This window comes from Pongo pygmaeus, chromosome 1 (assembly GCF_028885625.2).
Source record: "Pongo pygmaeus isolate AG05252 chromosome 1, NHGRI_mPonPyg2-v2.0_pri, whole genome shotgun sequence".
In the NCBI taxonomy this organism is placed as follows: Eukaryota; Metazoa; Chordata; class Mammalia; order Primates; family Hominidae; genus Pongo; species Pongo pygmaeus.
This window is the reverse complement of record NC_072373.2, coordinates 111,835,812-111,854,468: the sequence shown is the minus strand read 5'-3', so window position 1 is coordinate 111,854,468 and position 18,657 is coordinate 111,835,812. Positions and strand designations below refer to the sequence as shown.

Genomic DNA, 18,657 nt, shown 5'->3' with positions numbered 1-18,657 from the left:
CTGTGGAAAGAAAAAAGGAGAAGAACATTTAAGTAACAGAACCAATTTAACTGGAAATGTGAAAAAAAGGGATTTACAGTCATTGAGGTAGTGATATAAAATGTCTAGCACATGTCTGGCACTAAGCAGGACCTCAGCCATTAGGTAGTTCAACCAGTATCACTCAGAGTATAAGAGAGACAAAGGCAATAGGATCATAATATTTTTTAAGAATACTACCACTTATTGAATATTTTATGTGCCAGACAATTTATAGGCGCTTTTAAAGTCATCCCTTTAAATCTTCACATAATGCCATGAAGTAAGTAACATCCTCACTTTACAGAAGAGGAAACTGAGGATCACACAGATTGCATAATTTGCCTAAAGTTACCTAGTTGGTAACCAGCACAGCCTGAATTTAAATTCAAATCTATTTAAATGTAACATCCAGATTCTTTTTTGTTAGACTGTGTTGTCTTACTGTGTGCCAAAACTTAATTTAGAGTTAGGAAAACAAAAAAGTTATCACAGAGGAATTTAATAGCTATAACTATTTTGGCAGAAGTGAGTCTTCATGACATGCCTGAGTGGCAAGGCTTGTAACAATTACAGTTCTCAGGAAATTTAGTTCAAGATCAAGATGGAGAATTAAATGCCAAACCTTTAATGTCAATGTAAGGGTAACAAATTAGTACAAGGGGGAATTTTTTGGCCCTGATTTTGGCTAATCTCAGTAAAAATCAAGACAGTTATGATAGAAGGATCCTGGATTAGATTTATGAGACTTAAGATTGCTTTCTCATTTTTAAGGAAAGTATTTCTTTGACAAACAATTTGTTTTTCAGCAAATCACAAACAGATAATGCTTAGCACTAGTATAAGACAATCGTTTGAAATGAAGAATAAGTAGAAGAAAATAGCATTTCTTCATGGTACATTTACATTATAGCTACTATAGAGCATTAAACCTACCGGGTCTTGAACATAGCAGGCAGTGAAATTGTTTGAGACTAAATAAATCAGGTACTCTGCCATTCTTCAGCACAAATGCTTTGGAGCAAGAATTGATCTTGGGCCATAACCAGGAAAACAAGACATCTAGGAAAACTTACATTCCGATTATAAACCTAACAATGTATCAAACAAAATTAAAAAAAAATAGGTAGAAACAAATCCTAGGATAGGCTACATTTGTAAAAACTTGAAAAACCTTAATAAAACCTTTTTTTTAAAATTGAAAAATTGGATCTAACTAAAGAGCTTCTGCACAGCAAATGAAATTATCATCAGAGTTGAACAGACAACCTACAGAATGGGAGAAAATTTTTGCAATCTATCTATCTCACAAAGGGCTAATATCCAGAATCTACAAGGAACTTATGCAAATTTACAAGAAAAAAAAATCCCATTAAAAAGCAGGCAAAGGATATGAACAGACACTTCTCAAAAAAAGACATATATATGGCCAACAAACATATTAAAAAAACAGCTCAACATCACTGATCATTAGAGAAATGCATATCAAAACCACAATGAGATACCATCGTATGCCAAGCAGAATGGCGATTACTAAAAAGTCAAGAAACAACAAATGCTGGTGATGGTACGAAGAAATAGGAACGCTTTCACACTGTTGGTGGGAATGTAAATTAGTTCAACCACTGTGGAAGACAGTGTGGTGACTCCTCAAAGATTTAGAACCAGAAATACTGTTTGACCCAGCAATCCCATTAATGGGTATATACTCAAAGGAATATAAATCATTCTATTATAAAGATACATGCACGTGGATGTTGACTGCAGCACTATTCCCAATAGCAAAGACATGGAATCAACCCAAATGCCCATCAATGATAGACTAGATAAAGAAAATATGGTACATATATACCATGGAATACTATGCAGCCATAAAAAGGACATGAGATCATGTCCTTTGCAGAGACACGGATGAAGCTGGAAGCCATTATTCTCAGCAAACTAATGCAGGAACAGAAACCCGAACACTGCATGTTCTCACTTACAAGTAGGAGCTGAACCATGAGAACACATGGACACAGGGAGGGGAACACTTACTGGGGTCTGCTGGGGAAGGGTGGGGGGAGAGCATTAGGGGAATAAGCTAATGCATGCTGGGCTTAATACCTAGGTAATGGGTCGATAGGTACAGCAAACCACCATGGCACACGTTTACCTATGTAACAAACCTGCACATCCTACACATGTACCTCAGAACTTAAAAAACTAAATAAAATAATTTTATATAAAAAAGAAATACCTATAAAATTGTTTCACTGACCAAATCCTTTATCTTCAATATGCATGGAAGCTATACTTACAGAAACATGCCCTGAAAAGATGACTCTATTCTGAGTTTCATCTGAAAAGTTCACCATCTGTCTTTAGGAGTTCTCTATTCTATTACCAATTTTTTCTACGTTTTTCACATCTACATCAAATAATGACAAACTAAGAAGAGCAAGTTCAATACTTAATGCCATGAAATAGAATTTCCATTATTAATTTCACACTGGGCAATAGACTGCTGAGCAATCAAATATTTTTTCTATTTCTGGAAACAATCATAGAAATTTAAAGAATTGTTGCCAGGAAAAACTGTATATTCTCTGCTCTGTGTTTTTAAGAATGCCAACTAACTCCCTTTCTGAAATGGTCTCAGTATCATTGTTACCTAGACAGATTAAAAAACAGCTTCTGATTACCTTCAAAGGTCCCTTTTAATCCTATAAAATTTATGTTGCTATTCCAAGTCACATAAATCCCAGAAAAATAGAAGCCCACTGAAACTTGGGTTTTTATTTTTTTTTTTAAACAGATACTAACCACTTCACTCCTTAACCAAATAAAGAACCTTCTATATGCAAGGCACAATTTGAACATGATAATGAAATTAACCAACTCTATACTCATTTCTTTTCTCTGATCATACTTTTAATTCTTCCTAACAAAGAAAAATGTTTCCTTACAAGGTAACATGCAGCTACCTACTGGTATCTCCATTTCAATGACTGATGGGGCACCTCAAACCTACTGTGTCACAAACTGAACACAGTACCTGTCCTTTCCCCCTAATCTGTCAATCCTTTTCCTCCAAATTGCTTCTCTGTGGTGGTAGCAACACATCCATCAAGTCTCCCAAAGCAGAAACTTACTTTCTGCTTCATCCTTAGTGGCTACTCAGTCACCAAATGCTGTGAATTTTATTTCCTAAAATGTCTATTTCTAAATATCTCTAAAATCTTCAAATCCCTGCCATTATCACTACCACTGCCCTAACAATATAGTCTCGTTTCTCTGCCAGCCTTTACTAATAGACATCTTTTCCCCCATGGACTTACCCTTCCCTCTCTAGTCATTCTCTATGCTGTTTCTATAGTCATTGTCTAAACAGCAATGTAACGGCAATTCTCCCTTGCAGAACACTCTTCACTGACTACAAAGCCAAAGACCTGCAGCACTAATACGTAAAGTGACTGTATTCAGCAATGTGCTCCCTGCCTGCCCCTTCCACATCATCTCCTGATATCTTCTGCTATAGTTTGAATATCTGACCTTCCAAACTTCATGTTGAAATTTGATCCCTATGCTGGAGGTAGGGCCTAGTGGGAGGTGTTTGGGTCATGGGGCAGATCCCTCATAAATGTCTTGGTGCTGTCCTTGTGGTAATAAGTTCTCACTCTATTTGTTCCTATGAAAGCTTGTTGTTAAAAAGGGCCTGGCATGCCCCTTCCTTCTCTCTCTTGCTTTCTCTTTTGCCATGTGATCTCTACACCCACCAGCTCCCCTTACCCTTCGACCATGAGTAGAAGCAGCCTGAGTCCCTCACCTGAAGTAGATGCTGGTGTGATGCTTCTTGTACAGCCTGCAGAAATGTGAACCAAATAAACCTCTTTTCTTCATAAATTACCCAGCCTCAGGTATTCCTTTATGGCAACATAAAAATGGATGAAGGCAGAAAGTTGGTACTGAGGGGTGGGGTGTTGCTATAAAGAGACCTGAAAATGTGGAAGCAGCTTTGGAACTGGGTAATGGGCAGAGGCTGGAAGAGTCTGCAATGATCAGAAGACAACAGAAAGACTTAGGGAAGGTTTGAAACTTCTTAGAGATTGGTTAAGTGGTTGTGACCAAAATGCTGATAGAAATACAGACAGTAAAGGCCATGCTAATAAGGTCTCAGATGGAAATGGGGAACTTAGGAATTAGAGCAAAGGTCATCCTTGTTACACCCTAGCAAAGAACTTGGCTGCACTGTGTCCATCCCCTAGGGTTTTATGGAAGGCCAAACAATACTGGTACCCTATGGTATCTGCTGGAGGAAATTTCAAAGCAGTAAAGCATTCAAGAAGTGGTGTGGCTGCTTTTAACAGCTTATAATCAGATATGAGAGCAAAGAAATGACATAAAGTTGGAATTTATAATTAAAAAGGACACAGAACATAAAATTTTAGAAACTCAGCCTAGGCGTGTGGTACAGAAGGAAAGAACATTTTCAAGAGAGGAATCTAGGGGTGCTGTGGAGCAACCACTTGCTAGAGAGATTAGCAAGGATAAATCTTTGAGGTAGCTCCTTGCATCACAGGCCCAGAGGACTAAGAAGACAGAATGGTTTGGGAGGGACAAAGCTTTAACACTTCAGGATGCTGCTCTCTGCATCCCAGCCCCTCTGGTTCCAGCGATGGCTCAAAGGGTCCCAGGTACTGCTCAGGCAACAGCTCTGGAGGGTGCAAGCTGTAAGCTTTGGTGGCTTCCATGTGGTGTTAAGTCTGCAGGCATGCAGCATGCAAGAGTGGTGGAGGTTTGGCAGCTTGGAACTAGATTTCAGAGGATACATCAGAAAGCCTGGGTTCCCAGACAGAAGTCTGCTCCAGTGGTGGAGTACCTCCAGGCAGTCCTCACTGGGGCATTGCCTAGTGGAGCTGTGGGGTTGGGTTGCTCCCGTCCAGACCCAGAATCAGCCTGGAAAAACCTCTGGCATTCAGCTTCAACCTGTGAGAGCAAGCCATGTGGGTGGCAACCAGCAAAGCCACGGGGGTGGGGGTGCCCAAGGCCTTGGGAGCCCACCCCTTGTACCAGTGTGCCCGGTATACAGAACATAAAGCCAAAGGAAATTACTTTGGAGATTTAAGGTTTAGTGTCTGCCCTGATAGGTTTTGGACTTACAAGGGGCCAGTTACCCCTTTCTTTTGGCCTGTTCCTCTTATTCCTCCCTTTTGGAATGGGAATGTTTACCCAGTGCCTGTACAACCATTATATCTTGGAAGCAAATAATTTGATTCTGATTTTACAGATTTACAGCTGTGAGGAACTTGCCTTGAGTCTCCAGATGAGACTTTGGATTTCTGAGTTGGTGCTGGAACAAGGTAAGACTTTTGGGGACTGCTGGGATGGAATGATTATATTTTGCATGTGGGAAGAACATGAGGTTTGGGTGGCTAAGGGCAAAATGCTACATTTTGGATATTTGACCCTCTAAACCTCATGTTAAAACCTGATCCCCAGTGTTGGAGGTGGGGTCTAATGTGAGGTGTTTGAGTCATGGGGTGGGGCGGATCTCTCATAAATGGCTTGGTGCTGTCCTTGTGGTAATAAGTAAGTCCTTGCTCTATTAGTTCCTGTGAAAGCTGGTTGTTAAAATGAGCCTGGCACCTCCCTTCCCTCTCTCTTGCTTCCCTTCCCACCATGAGATCCCTGCACACACTGGTTTCCCTTCCCCTTCTGCTGTGAGTGGAAGCAGCCTGAGTCCCTCACCAGAAGCAGATGCTGGTGCCCTGCTTCTCATATGGCCTGCAGAACCATGAACCAAATAAATCTGTTCTTTATACTTAGCCTAAGATATTCCCTTATAGCAACAAAGAAATGGACTAAGAAACCCTCCTTTGTTTCTTCCCCATTTTTATGCCTCTCTTTGATCTCACATCTCAATTTTAGAAAGCTCTAGCATAGGTACAAAGAGATGATCCAATGAGCCAAGTGTTAGATTATAAGTTAGTCTACTTAATTTTGATTAATTACATTATGCTTGTATTTATACAAAAATAAAGCCAAAATACATAACCAAACAAAACAAAAAATAAAACCAAGCTTGAGTGTGGTGGAGCTATACTTAATATTTAATGAAAGCCTGCTTTATAGGCCCTTAAGTATATAGAAAATGCTTTGGTTTAAAATACAGTCCTTTAGGTTTCCTAATCAAACACACAACTTACATATTTCTATCCCAGAAAATAAATGATAAATCCAGATACTAGCTATGAATTGTCATTCAAAATTTTGAGTATAAAAATGTTTCTTAGTGCCTTTCACATTTTCTGCTATCCTTTTTTTTAAGCATTAAGATGAGTGATGTAGAGTTCAAAGGAAAAACACTAAGATCATTTTCTACTCCAGCAATCTGCAGTAAATACAAACTAATGTACTCTTTTCTCTTTCCTATATTCAACAATTTTTGTATCTATGATCCAGCTGCTCCAATTACAAATCCTCTCTGTATAACAGCCAAATATGAAATTTTATTAGCCATTAGATCACATTATACACTTTACTCTGCACATAAGGGAAAAAAAATTATAGCTAAAGTTAGAGAAATGTTAGAGAGAAATTGTGTTGCAGAATTTTTTTTTTTGCTGTATAAACACTGCACAATAATTAGGGAAGAATAATTCATTTCAAACTTAATATAACTTTCAAATATATCCCCTGGTTCATACGATATAAAGATATGCAATCAGCAACAGTTAAACAATGAGCTTGGTGAGCTTTTGGCCAAGTGTGTTACTTTTTTTTTTTCCAAAAATTACTAAGGTGATATCATGAATAAACACAATAGAATAAATTGATGAAATTCACGAGTTGTCCTGTGACTAGTGCTTATGTAACAGATCCATAAATGCATCTATAAATAATAATAATATCAGATGATGCTCTTAAAAACATTATACAAACTTTTAGAAAAATGAAACTTTTAGCAGGGTAAAGACTACTGAGATAGGCCACATGATTTGCAATTAATTCTAAAAGTGATCACCAATAAATTCTTCTGGCTCTGTGTAGATGGAAAGCCATTCAATCTTAAGAAAATTAGGCAGAGGTATCTGTTTTAAATATGGTACAAAACTTACAATACAAACGAAAATTGGTTCTGAACTCACAGCAGAGAGATACTGAAACGTTTATCTGGGGAAAATGCCTCTCTTGGGACAAATCCTTTTCCTAAAGTTATCATAGGGAAAGTATGTTAAATGATATTACCAAGTATTAAGACTCACTAATTTACATTAATATCTGGTAATGACAGGATGTTGTGCTCATAAGTGCTGCTCTATAGAACAGTTAATATACCATACCAGGTGAGGGAGAACTTCTGGTACTTCTTACCCTGGCATCATATTCAAGGACAAAAGGAGGAAAGTCAATCTGTTCTGGTGATATGGCAGAAAACAGCTGGTGGAGGCTGTCCACATGGTGGATTTTGTCCTTCAGTCCTGAGACAGAAAAGGTGGTAAAAAACCATGTTGACACCTGATTAATAGAAGAGAAAAAATAATTTAAGCTAGTCGCCATAGTTAGAAACATAAACACAATTTGGAAAACTTATAGTAGATAAAAACTATATTTCAAAGTCTTAAAATAACTAGTGTTTTTCAAAGCGCAATCTGAATTGTGCAATCATCAGTTTAGTTGATTATTAATAACATTAAAAAGAAGAAATGAGGATAACACTGACTAGAGACTATAAGAATGAGTTTTCTTTCATGAAGCTTTTGTTTCCATTACATGTATATAAGTTCCCATGCATGTAGTGTGTTAGTGCTGTACTACATGCTTCTGTGGGTTGTAGTCAAAACCGTTGCATTATTTGGTAGAATAATTGGTGTTCCAGTCTTCTGAAAATGGTTAATATCTCCAGATCTCACACTGTAAATTTTTCAAATGAGACTGAAAAGAAAATTTGTGCCAATATTTGGGACTTATATATTTTCAGCTGATGCTTGGCATGAATTTCTTTCTTGAAGTCCATCGAAGTGAATCACTTGTAGATGTGGTGCCATCTTTGCTCATTTCACTTGACAACATGCAATCCCTCTCTAAAAGCTAGTCTGCAAAATTTGTTGGTTTCCAAAAAAAGGATAAAAAATTCTTGATACCAAACAATACTGACATAAACTAGGTAATGGCTTGAATTTAAAAATTACTGTTTATCTATCTAAATTGGCGATCACAAATTAGTCCATGTTTATCAACATACTATACAATAGTCCTATGAGGCAGGTATGATATTGTTGCTATCCCCATTTTACTTACAGAAGAAGGTAATGTATGCAGGAAATAGCAAACTTTTTTGAAAAGGACCATTATAGTAAATATTGCAGGCTTCTTGTAATAACATTACCAGAAAATTGTTCACAAGGCATGCCTGAAGGTTCTTGGAGTAGTGCAATATTGGAGGCAGGACAACATGAAAATTAATTAGGAGGCTGCTGTGTCATTTCAAGTAAAAGCTGATAGTGGGATGAACTAATGTAGAGGCAGTGGGAATAAAGACACAGACATAAATTTGAGCAATCGTAAACACACAGAACTGATGCAACGTGCTAGGAGATGAGGTACAGAAAGTGCTCCAGAATGCCTCTCTGGTTTCTGGCTTAGGCACTTGGGTAGGCAGTAGTCCCATTTGCTAACACAGAGAACACAAACAGCAGTTCAGGAATAGGTGGAAGAGGAGTACATGAGGAGTTCTGTTTAAAAATGTTGAACTTCAGGGTCCTATAAGACACCTAAGTAGAGATATCTAACCAATAGTTCAATACCAAGGTCTAAAGCCTAAGAATGACAATGATGATGATGATGATGATGATAATAATGACAATGATAATGATAGTGTACATTTACTGAGCACTTATTATACGTCAGGTAATGTTTTAAGTATTTTACATGTATTAACTCATTTCATCTTTCAGTAACCCTAAAAGATAGGTACTATTATTATTCCCATTTTATAGCAGATAAAATTAAAGCAAACAGAAATTATACTACTTGCCTGAGATGATAAATTGATAACTGGTAGAGCTGGGATTAGAACCCAGGTAATCTGAATCTTGAAACCATGGTTCTAAACATTAGGCTTTATTGCCTCCCCAGATATATGTTTGAAGATTGCATATATTTTGGAGGGTCACTGAAGAAATGGGAATAAAAAAGGTATAGAATTAAAGATGAGGGTGGAGAAACACGGGAACACTAACACTCAAAGGATGCAAGCAGGAAGCCAGGTGCAGTGGCTCATGCCAGTAATCCCAGCAATTTGGGAGGTCAAAATGGGAGGATTACTTGAGGCCAAAAGTTTGAGACCAGCCTTGGCAACAGAGCAAGACCCCATCTCTATAAAAATACAAAATAAAAAAAATTAGCCAGACATGATGGTGCACGTCTGCAGTCCTAGCTATTCTGGAGGCCAAGGTGGGAGGACCCCTTGAGGCCAGGAGTTCTAGGTTACAGAGAGCTATAATCACACCACTGCACTCCAGTGTGGGTGACAGACTGAGACCCCGTCTCTAAAAAGAGATGAGAAGAGAGAGAGAGGCTGACAAATGAGACTGAGAAGCAGCAGCTAGAAGTAGGAGAGAAACCACGCAAGGTAAGTTTCAAAGAAGCCAAGACAAAGCATGTCAAGGAGAAGTGATCAACTGTGTTTAAGGCTGTAGGGAATGCAGGTAACAGACAGAGAGAAAAGTGTCTATTAGATTTAGTGACCCAGAAATTATGGATGATTTTGGTGTGAAAAGCTTCAGCTGGCACAGCAGGATAACCACACTGGAGTAATTTAAAAGGTACATGAGAAATGGAGACGGTGAGCATAGAACAAAGATTATACTAAACAATTTTGGTCATAAAGTGGAGGAGAGAAAAACAGATCTTAGCATTTTTAAAAGTTGATAGATAATTTGGATCCAGCAAAGCGGGAGAGGAGAAAGACGCTAACTGTTGAAGAGAGCTTCTTAAGGAAATGGAAATACACTCTGTAGTTTACAGTCTGGGATTAAAATGCCTAGATTCAAATCCAGCCTTTGCTACTAACTGTTAGTTATCTTGGTTCCTTAATTTCTCTAAGCATCAATTCCCTTACCTGTATAGTGGGACAACTACTGCCACCTATTTCACAGGTATACTGCAAAGCTTAAGCAAGATAATTCACGGGAGGAACTGGCAGATAGCAAGTGCTCAGAAAACTTAAGCTAATGTCATTACTATGGGATTCACAGCACAGGGAGAGGGACTGTCCTTCATTAAGAAGGACATTAATGAAATGTGTTCATTAAGATGGAACACATTTTTGTGACAGACAAAAAGGAGGCAATGATAAGAACAGTTAGCAAGTAGGTTTGGAGTGGGAAGGTAAAGATAAAGAGCTCTTTACTGATGGTTTGAGCGAAGAAAGCAGTACAATGGATTATTTCAAGTTTAGGTTTTGATGGGCAGGTGTGATGAAAGGGTAACAGGTCATAGGTTAATTTAGGCATTGACAAGAGTGGATGAAGTGATGAAATGTCAGTTTTTAGCTTGATAGAGAAGAAAATAAAGGCAAGATGATATTTTCAGAAAGAGTAAAAAGACCAAGAGACTAGATATCTTGATGAAGTCAAGATGTAGGTTTAGGTAGTGGGAATATAATTGTGAGCAAGACTGCTATATTCTAGCCCTCATGGATGTTGCTGGCTCATGTATAAGGAAGAAAATTAAATATGCAATTAAAATAAAAACATAACAATGATATAAGTCTACGGAATCTTAAGGGGTTACAATGCAAGAACAGCTACTAGCTGCAGGATTGGTCAGGGAAGGATTTCTACAGAAAGTACAGCTGAGACTTGAAGGTCAAGCAGGAGGTAGCCATGGGCAGAGGAGGGAAGTGTATTCTGTAACAACAGCATAAACGAGGCCCAGATGAACAAAGAGCATGAAAACAGGCAGGGACTGATGGGCTAACGGCTTATAAGGGTTGCCCACAAAGGCGCTGGAGTCACATACAACCAAAACATCAGGACCACAACTCAAGATCACTTAGAAACCAGGAAATTAGCAGTCACAATGGTGACAGCAACAATTAAGTTGCTGAGCTATTATTATCTTAATACTCTGGGCATGTAGTGCACATAAATTCTAGATTTAGCCAAAGAGAAAAATACTGTACCTTTGAACGAAATGTGGGATGAACAAAATAAACAGCCTTCAAATTCCTCTTGTACCTGATCCAAAAATAAAATGACAAAAAAAATCAGTATAAGTTCATGCCTAAAACCAATTAATATTACAGACTATTAACTATTTGCCTGAGTATATAAATATATTCAGAGAAAAATAAAGGCAGCTATAATTTACAGATTGAATTTTAGGTGAATGTCAAAAACAATTCAGAAAACATTCCATTTTTTAAAGTATCTGTTTTATAGGAGATATTAAGTGCTTCTGTCAGCTGCTATAGGTAGGACAAAGTTAAGTAAATTTGTATTTAACAAACAAATTTATGGTGTGTCATTTTTTAATATGATGCTAGAATCTCTGGGATCAGAGTTAAACAGCAGCTAAACCACTTAAAATTATAGCAAAATTTTAAACTAAAAGTTTCAATGGTCATATTACAACAACTAACAGAATTTGCTGTGTCCCAGAAATTGTAGAGGCCTTCTACTTAAATTCTCAAAACAATTCTGTGAGCTCAGTACTATTATTGCAGCTATTTTTGCCCTCCCAAAGTCACCCAGCCATCAAGTGGCAGAGCCAGGAACTGAACCCAGGCAATGCCACTCCAGATTCATTCTCCTATCCACTATTCCATCTGGCCTCTCTACATGTGCCTGAGATTTTTTCAACAGTTCAATAATCAACATTGGGTCATGTGAGGTTAATTGGAAAGGACTTCAGAGAAATAGTACAAACTATTTCACAGTTGAGGCCTGTTCCACGTTTAAGAACTGGTTAGTGGTAGAAGCAGAACTACATACATACAACCCACATTCAGAGTAAGCTAAAAAGGTGTCTATTGGCTAATGAAAGCTTTAATATTCCTAAATAAGATGAGATTTAATGGGAGAAGGAGGATAGCTGGAAATTTATGGTAACTTGCCTTCTTTGTACCCTAACTGTAAAATGGGCTTTTCAATGCAATCCACAGACATTGTGATGCTACAAATAACAAAACAGCTAACAGGAGGGTTGAGTGCCACTTTTTATTCAGAAAAAAATATTAATAAGAAAAAATGTAAAACACTACATTTCATCTTTGCTATAGTGGGGTATCATATATTTTCTGGTTAAAATTTCCATTATCATTTCAAGGGAAATATGCTTTAATGAAAATAATTTTCTAGCTCCAAGTCAGTAACCTGGGTTCAAGTCCAAATTCTGCATTTACTGTTGTGAGACTCTGGGCAAAAACTTCACCTTGCAGAATGTCAGTATCTTCCATCTTTCAAACACAGATAATATCTCTCCTAACCAACTCCTGGGTTAAAGGATCAAGGTAAATAATGTTTATAAATGTATTTTGATAAGTATAATACATCATATAAATAGAAGGTAGCATTTTTGTTATTTTATACGCAAAGATTGGTAATGTAAAAAGTTTACATATGAATTTAATGCAAAATAAGTTTCAGTTAGGGAGGGTCTCCTATGATTGAAATATCTAATCTAGGTATGATAAAAGTCTTTGTTACATGAAATATCCTTTCACAGAATACAAAGCAATGTTTGCCACTGCTTAATATTAGAAAAGAAAGAAACTATTTCCCCTTCATAATTTGCAAAAATAACTAACTTGACATCAACAACATCGTAGAGTTTCTTCAGGAAGTCGGAGTCCAGGTGATTGTATTCGCTGGTCAGGGTGTGAAAATACACTAATACATACTCCTTCACAGCAATGTGATCCATTACATGAATGAAATATAAGAGAGCCTAAAAGAAAAAAGGGGAATAAAGGTGAAGATCATTTTGAACAGTAGTCTATTTCACAGAGACCAAGAAAAAACAAAACAAAACAAAACAAAACAGAAAATTAACCTACTCTATGCCCTAGTCATCATAAATGGATAACTCAGACTGATGAATATCCATTCTCTTTAAAAAGAGCTCCAGGAAAGTGAATCATCCCAGTGTTTAATTATTCTCATAAGTGCTACAGTACAATTCCTTTCTGTCTTATTCTAAGTGATAGAGGAGAACAATCAGTCTCTATCCTCTAAAACAATTCTTCAAATACTGGAAAAAGTTCTTGGATCAACTACCAGGTTTTCTCTCTCTAGGATAATGATATCAAAATCATTAGAAGTAGAATTTCTATACTTTGAATCATTTTTGAAGTTTCCGCTTGAATTCAATCAAAGTCTTTGCAGTCTCTAGTCAGAAACAGACTCATGGCCTGCACATAACCAAGAATTACTATAAAAAGATATAATGAGTGGTGCCTCACATGATTCACGTTGAGAGCTAATTTTTTTAGATCTTTAGTGCTGATCTGAAGGAGGACATTGAGAGCAGGTTTAATCAGTAGATGGCAACAGGTTGGGAAGCATTTCTAGAGCTCTGAAAGATTCAAATTTACTGTGACCCAGATCGGTTATAGAAATATTCCATTACAAAAATGATGAATTTAAGAGAAACACTAAAAACAAAACAGAGATACAATATAGGCAGGGCCAGTATGACCCAGTGGTTTAGCTGTAAACAATCACATAGAAAAAGCTAAGAGGTAACAACTGAAGGATTACTATAAAACAAACTGTTTCCCAATTCCTCTTCAGGTGAGTCCTTGACATTAACATGGTTGGATTAACATGGACTAGGATCCAACTGCTACTAGAGCAGATAGAGAAGGGCATTAAGAAAACCCAGTATCTTTCCATTCATTACCTGCTTTGGTAACTATTATTATCACCATCTATCTCAACATTTTACAGGAAATGATACATCATGAATATCCAGAACCCCATGCAAGTACACACCAAAATCAAATGCAAAGATTTATGGTTTTATTTGTATTAATCACATTATTATGAAAATGAGGGTCACACTGATTATTAAGAACATAAATGATTACAAACAGAAACTTACTAACGGTATAATTTTCATCAGTTTATTTATTCCCTTCGCGTGTGTGTGTGTGTGTTCTGTTTGTTCGAGACAGGGTCGCTCTCTGTTACTCAGGCTGGAGTGCAATGGCATGATCTTGGTTTGGGAGATCTTGCAACCTCTGCATCCCGGGCTCAAATGATCCTCCTGCCTCAGATTCCCAAGTAGCTGGGACTACAGGCATGTGCCACCATGCCTGGCTAATTTTTGTATTTTTCGTACAAAATAGATAGGAGATAGGATTTCGCCATGTTGCCCAGGCTGGTCTCGAACTCCTGGACTCAAGCGATCTGCCTGCCTCAGCCTCCCAAAGTGCTGGGATTACAGGCATGAACTACCACACCTGGCTGTGTGCATATTTTTATTATTCTTTATTATTCTTTTTTATCCTCTTACCAGACTGCTGCCTCATCTTCTTTCTGTCCATTCTCCACCCCCCACCCCAGGGCAATTAGGATACTCCTTTTCGGCTTCAAATTCAACTTCTTAAGTTTTTATCACTATATAACTATATCACTATACATGACGAAAAAATGTGAAAGACAAATTCTCCCCCAAACCATGAAATCCCTTTCCTTGAGATATTTTCCTTGTTTTTGTGCTTAAAAACAAACAAACAAACAAAAAACCCAATGAAGGTCAATGTAGATACAAATTAATGTATCACTGTTCTCCTATTAAATTATATTCTAAACATTTCTCTACAGTACTTGCCTCTGTAACCATAATTTATAAGGGTCACAGAATATCCTATTTGAATGTACCATAATTATCTGTGAGGAATTTAAGTTTTAACTTTTTGCTACAAATGACCCTGTGAATAATATGCCTGGTTCAGTGCTTTCAGTTTTTTTTACCCAAACAACAGTGCCTAAGAGTTTGAGGACTTAGCCAGAAGTAATTATCAGCTTTTGTCCAACTGGTTTATCTTAAATTCTGTGTAATTTTGCATTTTTAAGTATACAATTTTTTTTTTACTATGGTTATTAATTACTGATTAGTTAAAGTTATCATCCTTTGAAGTCAGTTCCTAACAAAACTGATGTGCTAGGATTCTCTACATAATTATCTTGTGGGTTCCATTGTCCCTTGTATGAGTATTCTGATTTGAATAGTGTCAGGGCCTATAGCTACTTCCACACTTTGGGTTATTTCCTTAGTATAAGTTTTCAGAAATGAAATTAATAGATCAATGGGTGTGATCACTTTTATAGTTTCATCTTTGATGACAATAATTATTTAAGAGTTAAGGCATCTCATTTTAATTCACCTTTTTTGGACTACTAATCACATTGAATATTTTCTTATTTTTATCTACCAGTTATAACCATTTTTCTTTTATGAATCATCTATTTCTGTTCTTTGCCTCCAAATGAAGGGATTATAGAATTACGCTATCTTGGGTAAACTACATTTCTGTTTTTTTCTCTTCCAATAGATACACAAACATTAATTTTTCTTTTTTCAAAAAAGAATTTGATTACACAATTATAATACAGAATGATTCCAACCACTTACTAGTTACATCATATCCAAAACAAAGCAGTTGTGGTTTTGGAGATCATATTACTGTATTCCAGTATTTTTTATTTCTTAGACAGAGAAAAATCAAACCCCTAATCGAACTGAAATGATACAGGTCCACTCACAGAACCAGGTCTGCTCCTCTGTCAGTGATACACAATTCAGCCTTGATTCATATTGTAGGCCTTGATTCCAAATTCATATACTACTTATTTTTTCAATCAACATTATTTGTAAAACAGAGCCTTTTTATGGCTTACCTTGTCCATATCTATTAATGTTACAGGAATGTTTCTTCCAACTACCACCATCACTGTTCGACCACAGTTATCAACACCTATAAACAGGAAATGTCATCAGCACCCAGAAACTTCATTCCAAGAATATTATTTGTCTTGGGCTCTGACTTTATAAAATATTCTACGTGAATTTAAAAGATTGAAAACAAGGAAGTAAGTATAAGTTGCTCGAATTTCATCTTCCAATTTTTTTTTCTACTCTGCAGATAACACCTTTTTTTAAAGCTTCATGAGGGTTTTGATCACTGCCCTTTTAAGAGAAGACCTCTTAAAGATTTTAAATCAAGAACAAACAGCCAAAGATCTTTTAAAGTATTTTATTATTTTCTAGAGACAGGATCTTGCTCTGTCCCCAGGCTGGAGTACAGTGGTGTGATTATAGCTTACTGCAGCCTCCGTCTCCAACTCCTGGGCTCAAGCAATCCTCCCAACTCAGCCTCCAAAGTAGCTGGGACTACAGGCATGCACCACCACACCTGGCTAATTTTTTCATTATTTTGTAGAGATGGGGTCTCGCCATGTTGCCCAGTCTGATATTGAACTCCTGGTCTCAAATGATCCTCCTGTCTCCACCTCCCAAAGTGCTGTGATTACAGATATGAGCCACCATGCCCAGCCCCCAAAAACTTTTCATAAACAGCTTTTTGCTTAAGCTCACTACAGCTTTGATCCAGGAAAAACTAAATAGCACTAAAATCTGAAAATTACTAAAAAGTACCACCTGTAAAAGAAATACAATGCAGAAAGAATGGGAATCTGGGAACTTTCATTCTCTCCATCATATATTTATGTAAGGTTTGAATTTTGTAGTAGCAAGCATATGGTACTTTTAAAAGCAAAAACATTTTTTAAAAGGGACACTAGCATGAAATAAAGTTGGCCAATGCAGAACTATAAGTTGAAAATTTTACAGATTGGGATGTTATTTTTAAGATCTTGATGACAGGCAAAACTATCTTCATTAGTACAAAACCATTTTGTTCATAGATACAATAAATGAAATCAGAGAAAAATGAATTCTCAAATAGCATGCTTGGTAGGGCTCTTAATTAGTGAAAGAATAAGTTACCATATATTTAAGCTCACCTGTTTGGTATAAGGCTTTTAGAGAAGCAATATCAGACAGATCCTCAGATCTTGCTTGACATAACCAGCGATTATAACTAGGGAAATAAATGATATAATCATTATAATAAACCCTTGGAAATTAAATTTACAAATGGGACCAATTTTTAATACCTTTCCCTGACCCTAAAAATTTTCAAGTATATATTTCATTATAATAGGGAAGGAGTTAAAGCATTAAGCCATGTAGAATCTCTACTACATGTTATTGATAAAATAAACACAAAGAAATGATTGAGAAAGGAAGGTGTTCATTATTTTAAAAATCCTTATAATCAAATAAAGATTGTACAGGTAAATGGCTAAGATACCAAATATTCAAACTAACCTTGTTTTAAAATACTATTGTTTTCCTTTACTAAAAACATGCATAGAGAAAGTCTAAAGCAATGGCAGAGTTCCAAAACAGATGCTCACTCACTCAACAAGGATTTGAGTGCTTACTCTATGATAGTTACTGAGAATACTATCATGAAAGGACATGGTTGCCTCCCTCAAGAAGTTCACTTTCAGGGGAAAAACAGGCAAGTGCTGTACATGTTATGTGGGATCACAAAGGAGTTGGGTAAATTTATCTGGGAAGTCCTGGAATATTTAATCATCAGTTAGTCAAACTAGTTGTAGTGATATCCCACAGACCAGATCATATGGACTTCAGTTTGGCTTTGGATAAGAGGATGTTAAAGCTGGAAGAGACATTAAAGATCTTGCAGATGGAAATGACATGCAAAAGATTAAGAGTCAAGTTCATCTCAGACTTCCCAGCCTATTAAATAGTAGAGTTGAATTTGAAGTTACACTCAGGTCTCTGGATTTCCGGAAAGGTCAGTGCTTTTTCTACTATATCACACTAATTTCTTGAAATTAAAAGTGCCACTTACTTGATTGTGAAAACACTTTCAAGACACCTAAATGTATGAAAAGCAACTCTGAAGTGTATAGATCACATTTGGCAATATCCAGTAACAACAACAACAAAAAGCTTAACTAGGAGAGGGGAGATTTGGCTTCTAATCCTACTGCTTTCGGTGCAAACTTACTAAAGTCATTTACCTTTATGGAATTCAGTTTCCTTACCTGCAAAATGGAATTCATATGGGAGGGACATCTTTCAGCTATAAAGTACAATTGCACAACTAAAAATATTTAATGGGAAGTCTATCACATACAGACTGAAATCAACAAGTGACATGCCTGTCAGTTTCACAGATATTGTTACTGCTTGTGAAAAACATAGTGCTACTGCATTAGTTCTATAGACTGCCTTCTCAAATTTGTGATTTACCAATCTATGCAAATTGAGAAGTCAAAGACAGTAGCTTTTAATTTTGTTTCAAAATATAATTTCAAAGTCAAGAAAATGCCTGTTTATTGTAGTTCTCCCTAAATCATATGCACTATTCCATATTTTCATACAGTCATTTCCTATTTACAGTAAATCAAAATTCTATTTCTTTACTTAAAAAATTATTTTCTTTGACAAATAATGTATGTAATGTTTTGATATACGGATACATTGTAAAATGGCTGAATCAAGCTAATTAACATATCCATTACCTCACATATTTATCATTTTTTTTGG

The 18,657-nt window shown here is 36.6% G+C and overlaps 1 protein-coding gene across 1 annotated transcript in view; it reads right to left on the bottom strand.

Moving 5' to 3' along the window:
• GDAP2 (ganglioside induced differentiation associated protein 2) overlaps positions 1-18,657 on the bottom strand; it is a 95,139-nt gene that overhangs the window by 34,221 nt on the left and 42,261 nt on the right. The window contains exons 9-13 of the mRNA XM_054467013.2: positions 17,037-17,113; positions 15,912-15,988; positions 12,815-12,954; positions 11,189-11,243; positions 7,375-7,518 (exon numbers count right to left, since the gene is read on the bottom strand). Of these exons, the coding sequence (XP_054322988.1) occupies positions 7,375-7,518; positions 11,189-11,243; positions 12,815-12,954; positions 15,912-15,988; positions 17,037-17,113 (493 nt within the window). The remainder of the gene's footprint in view (positions 1-7,374; positions 7,519-11,188; positions 11,244-12,814; positions 12,955-15,911; positions 15,989-17,036; positions 17,114-18,657) is intronic.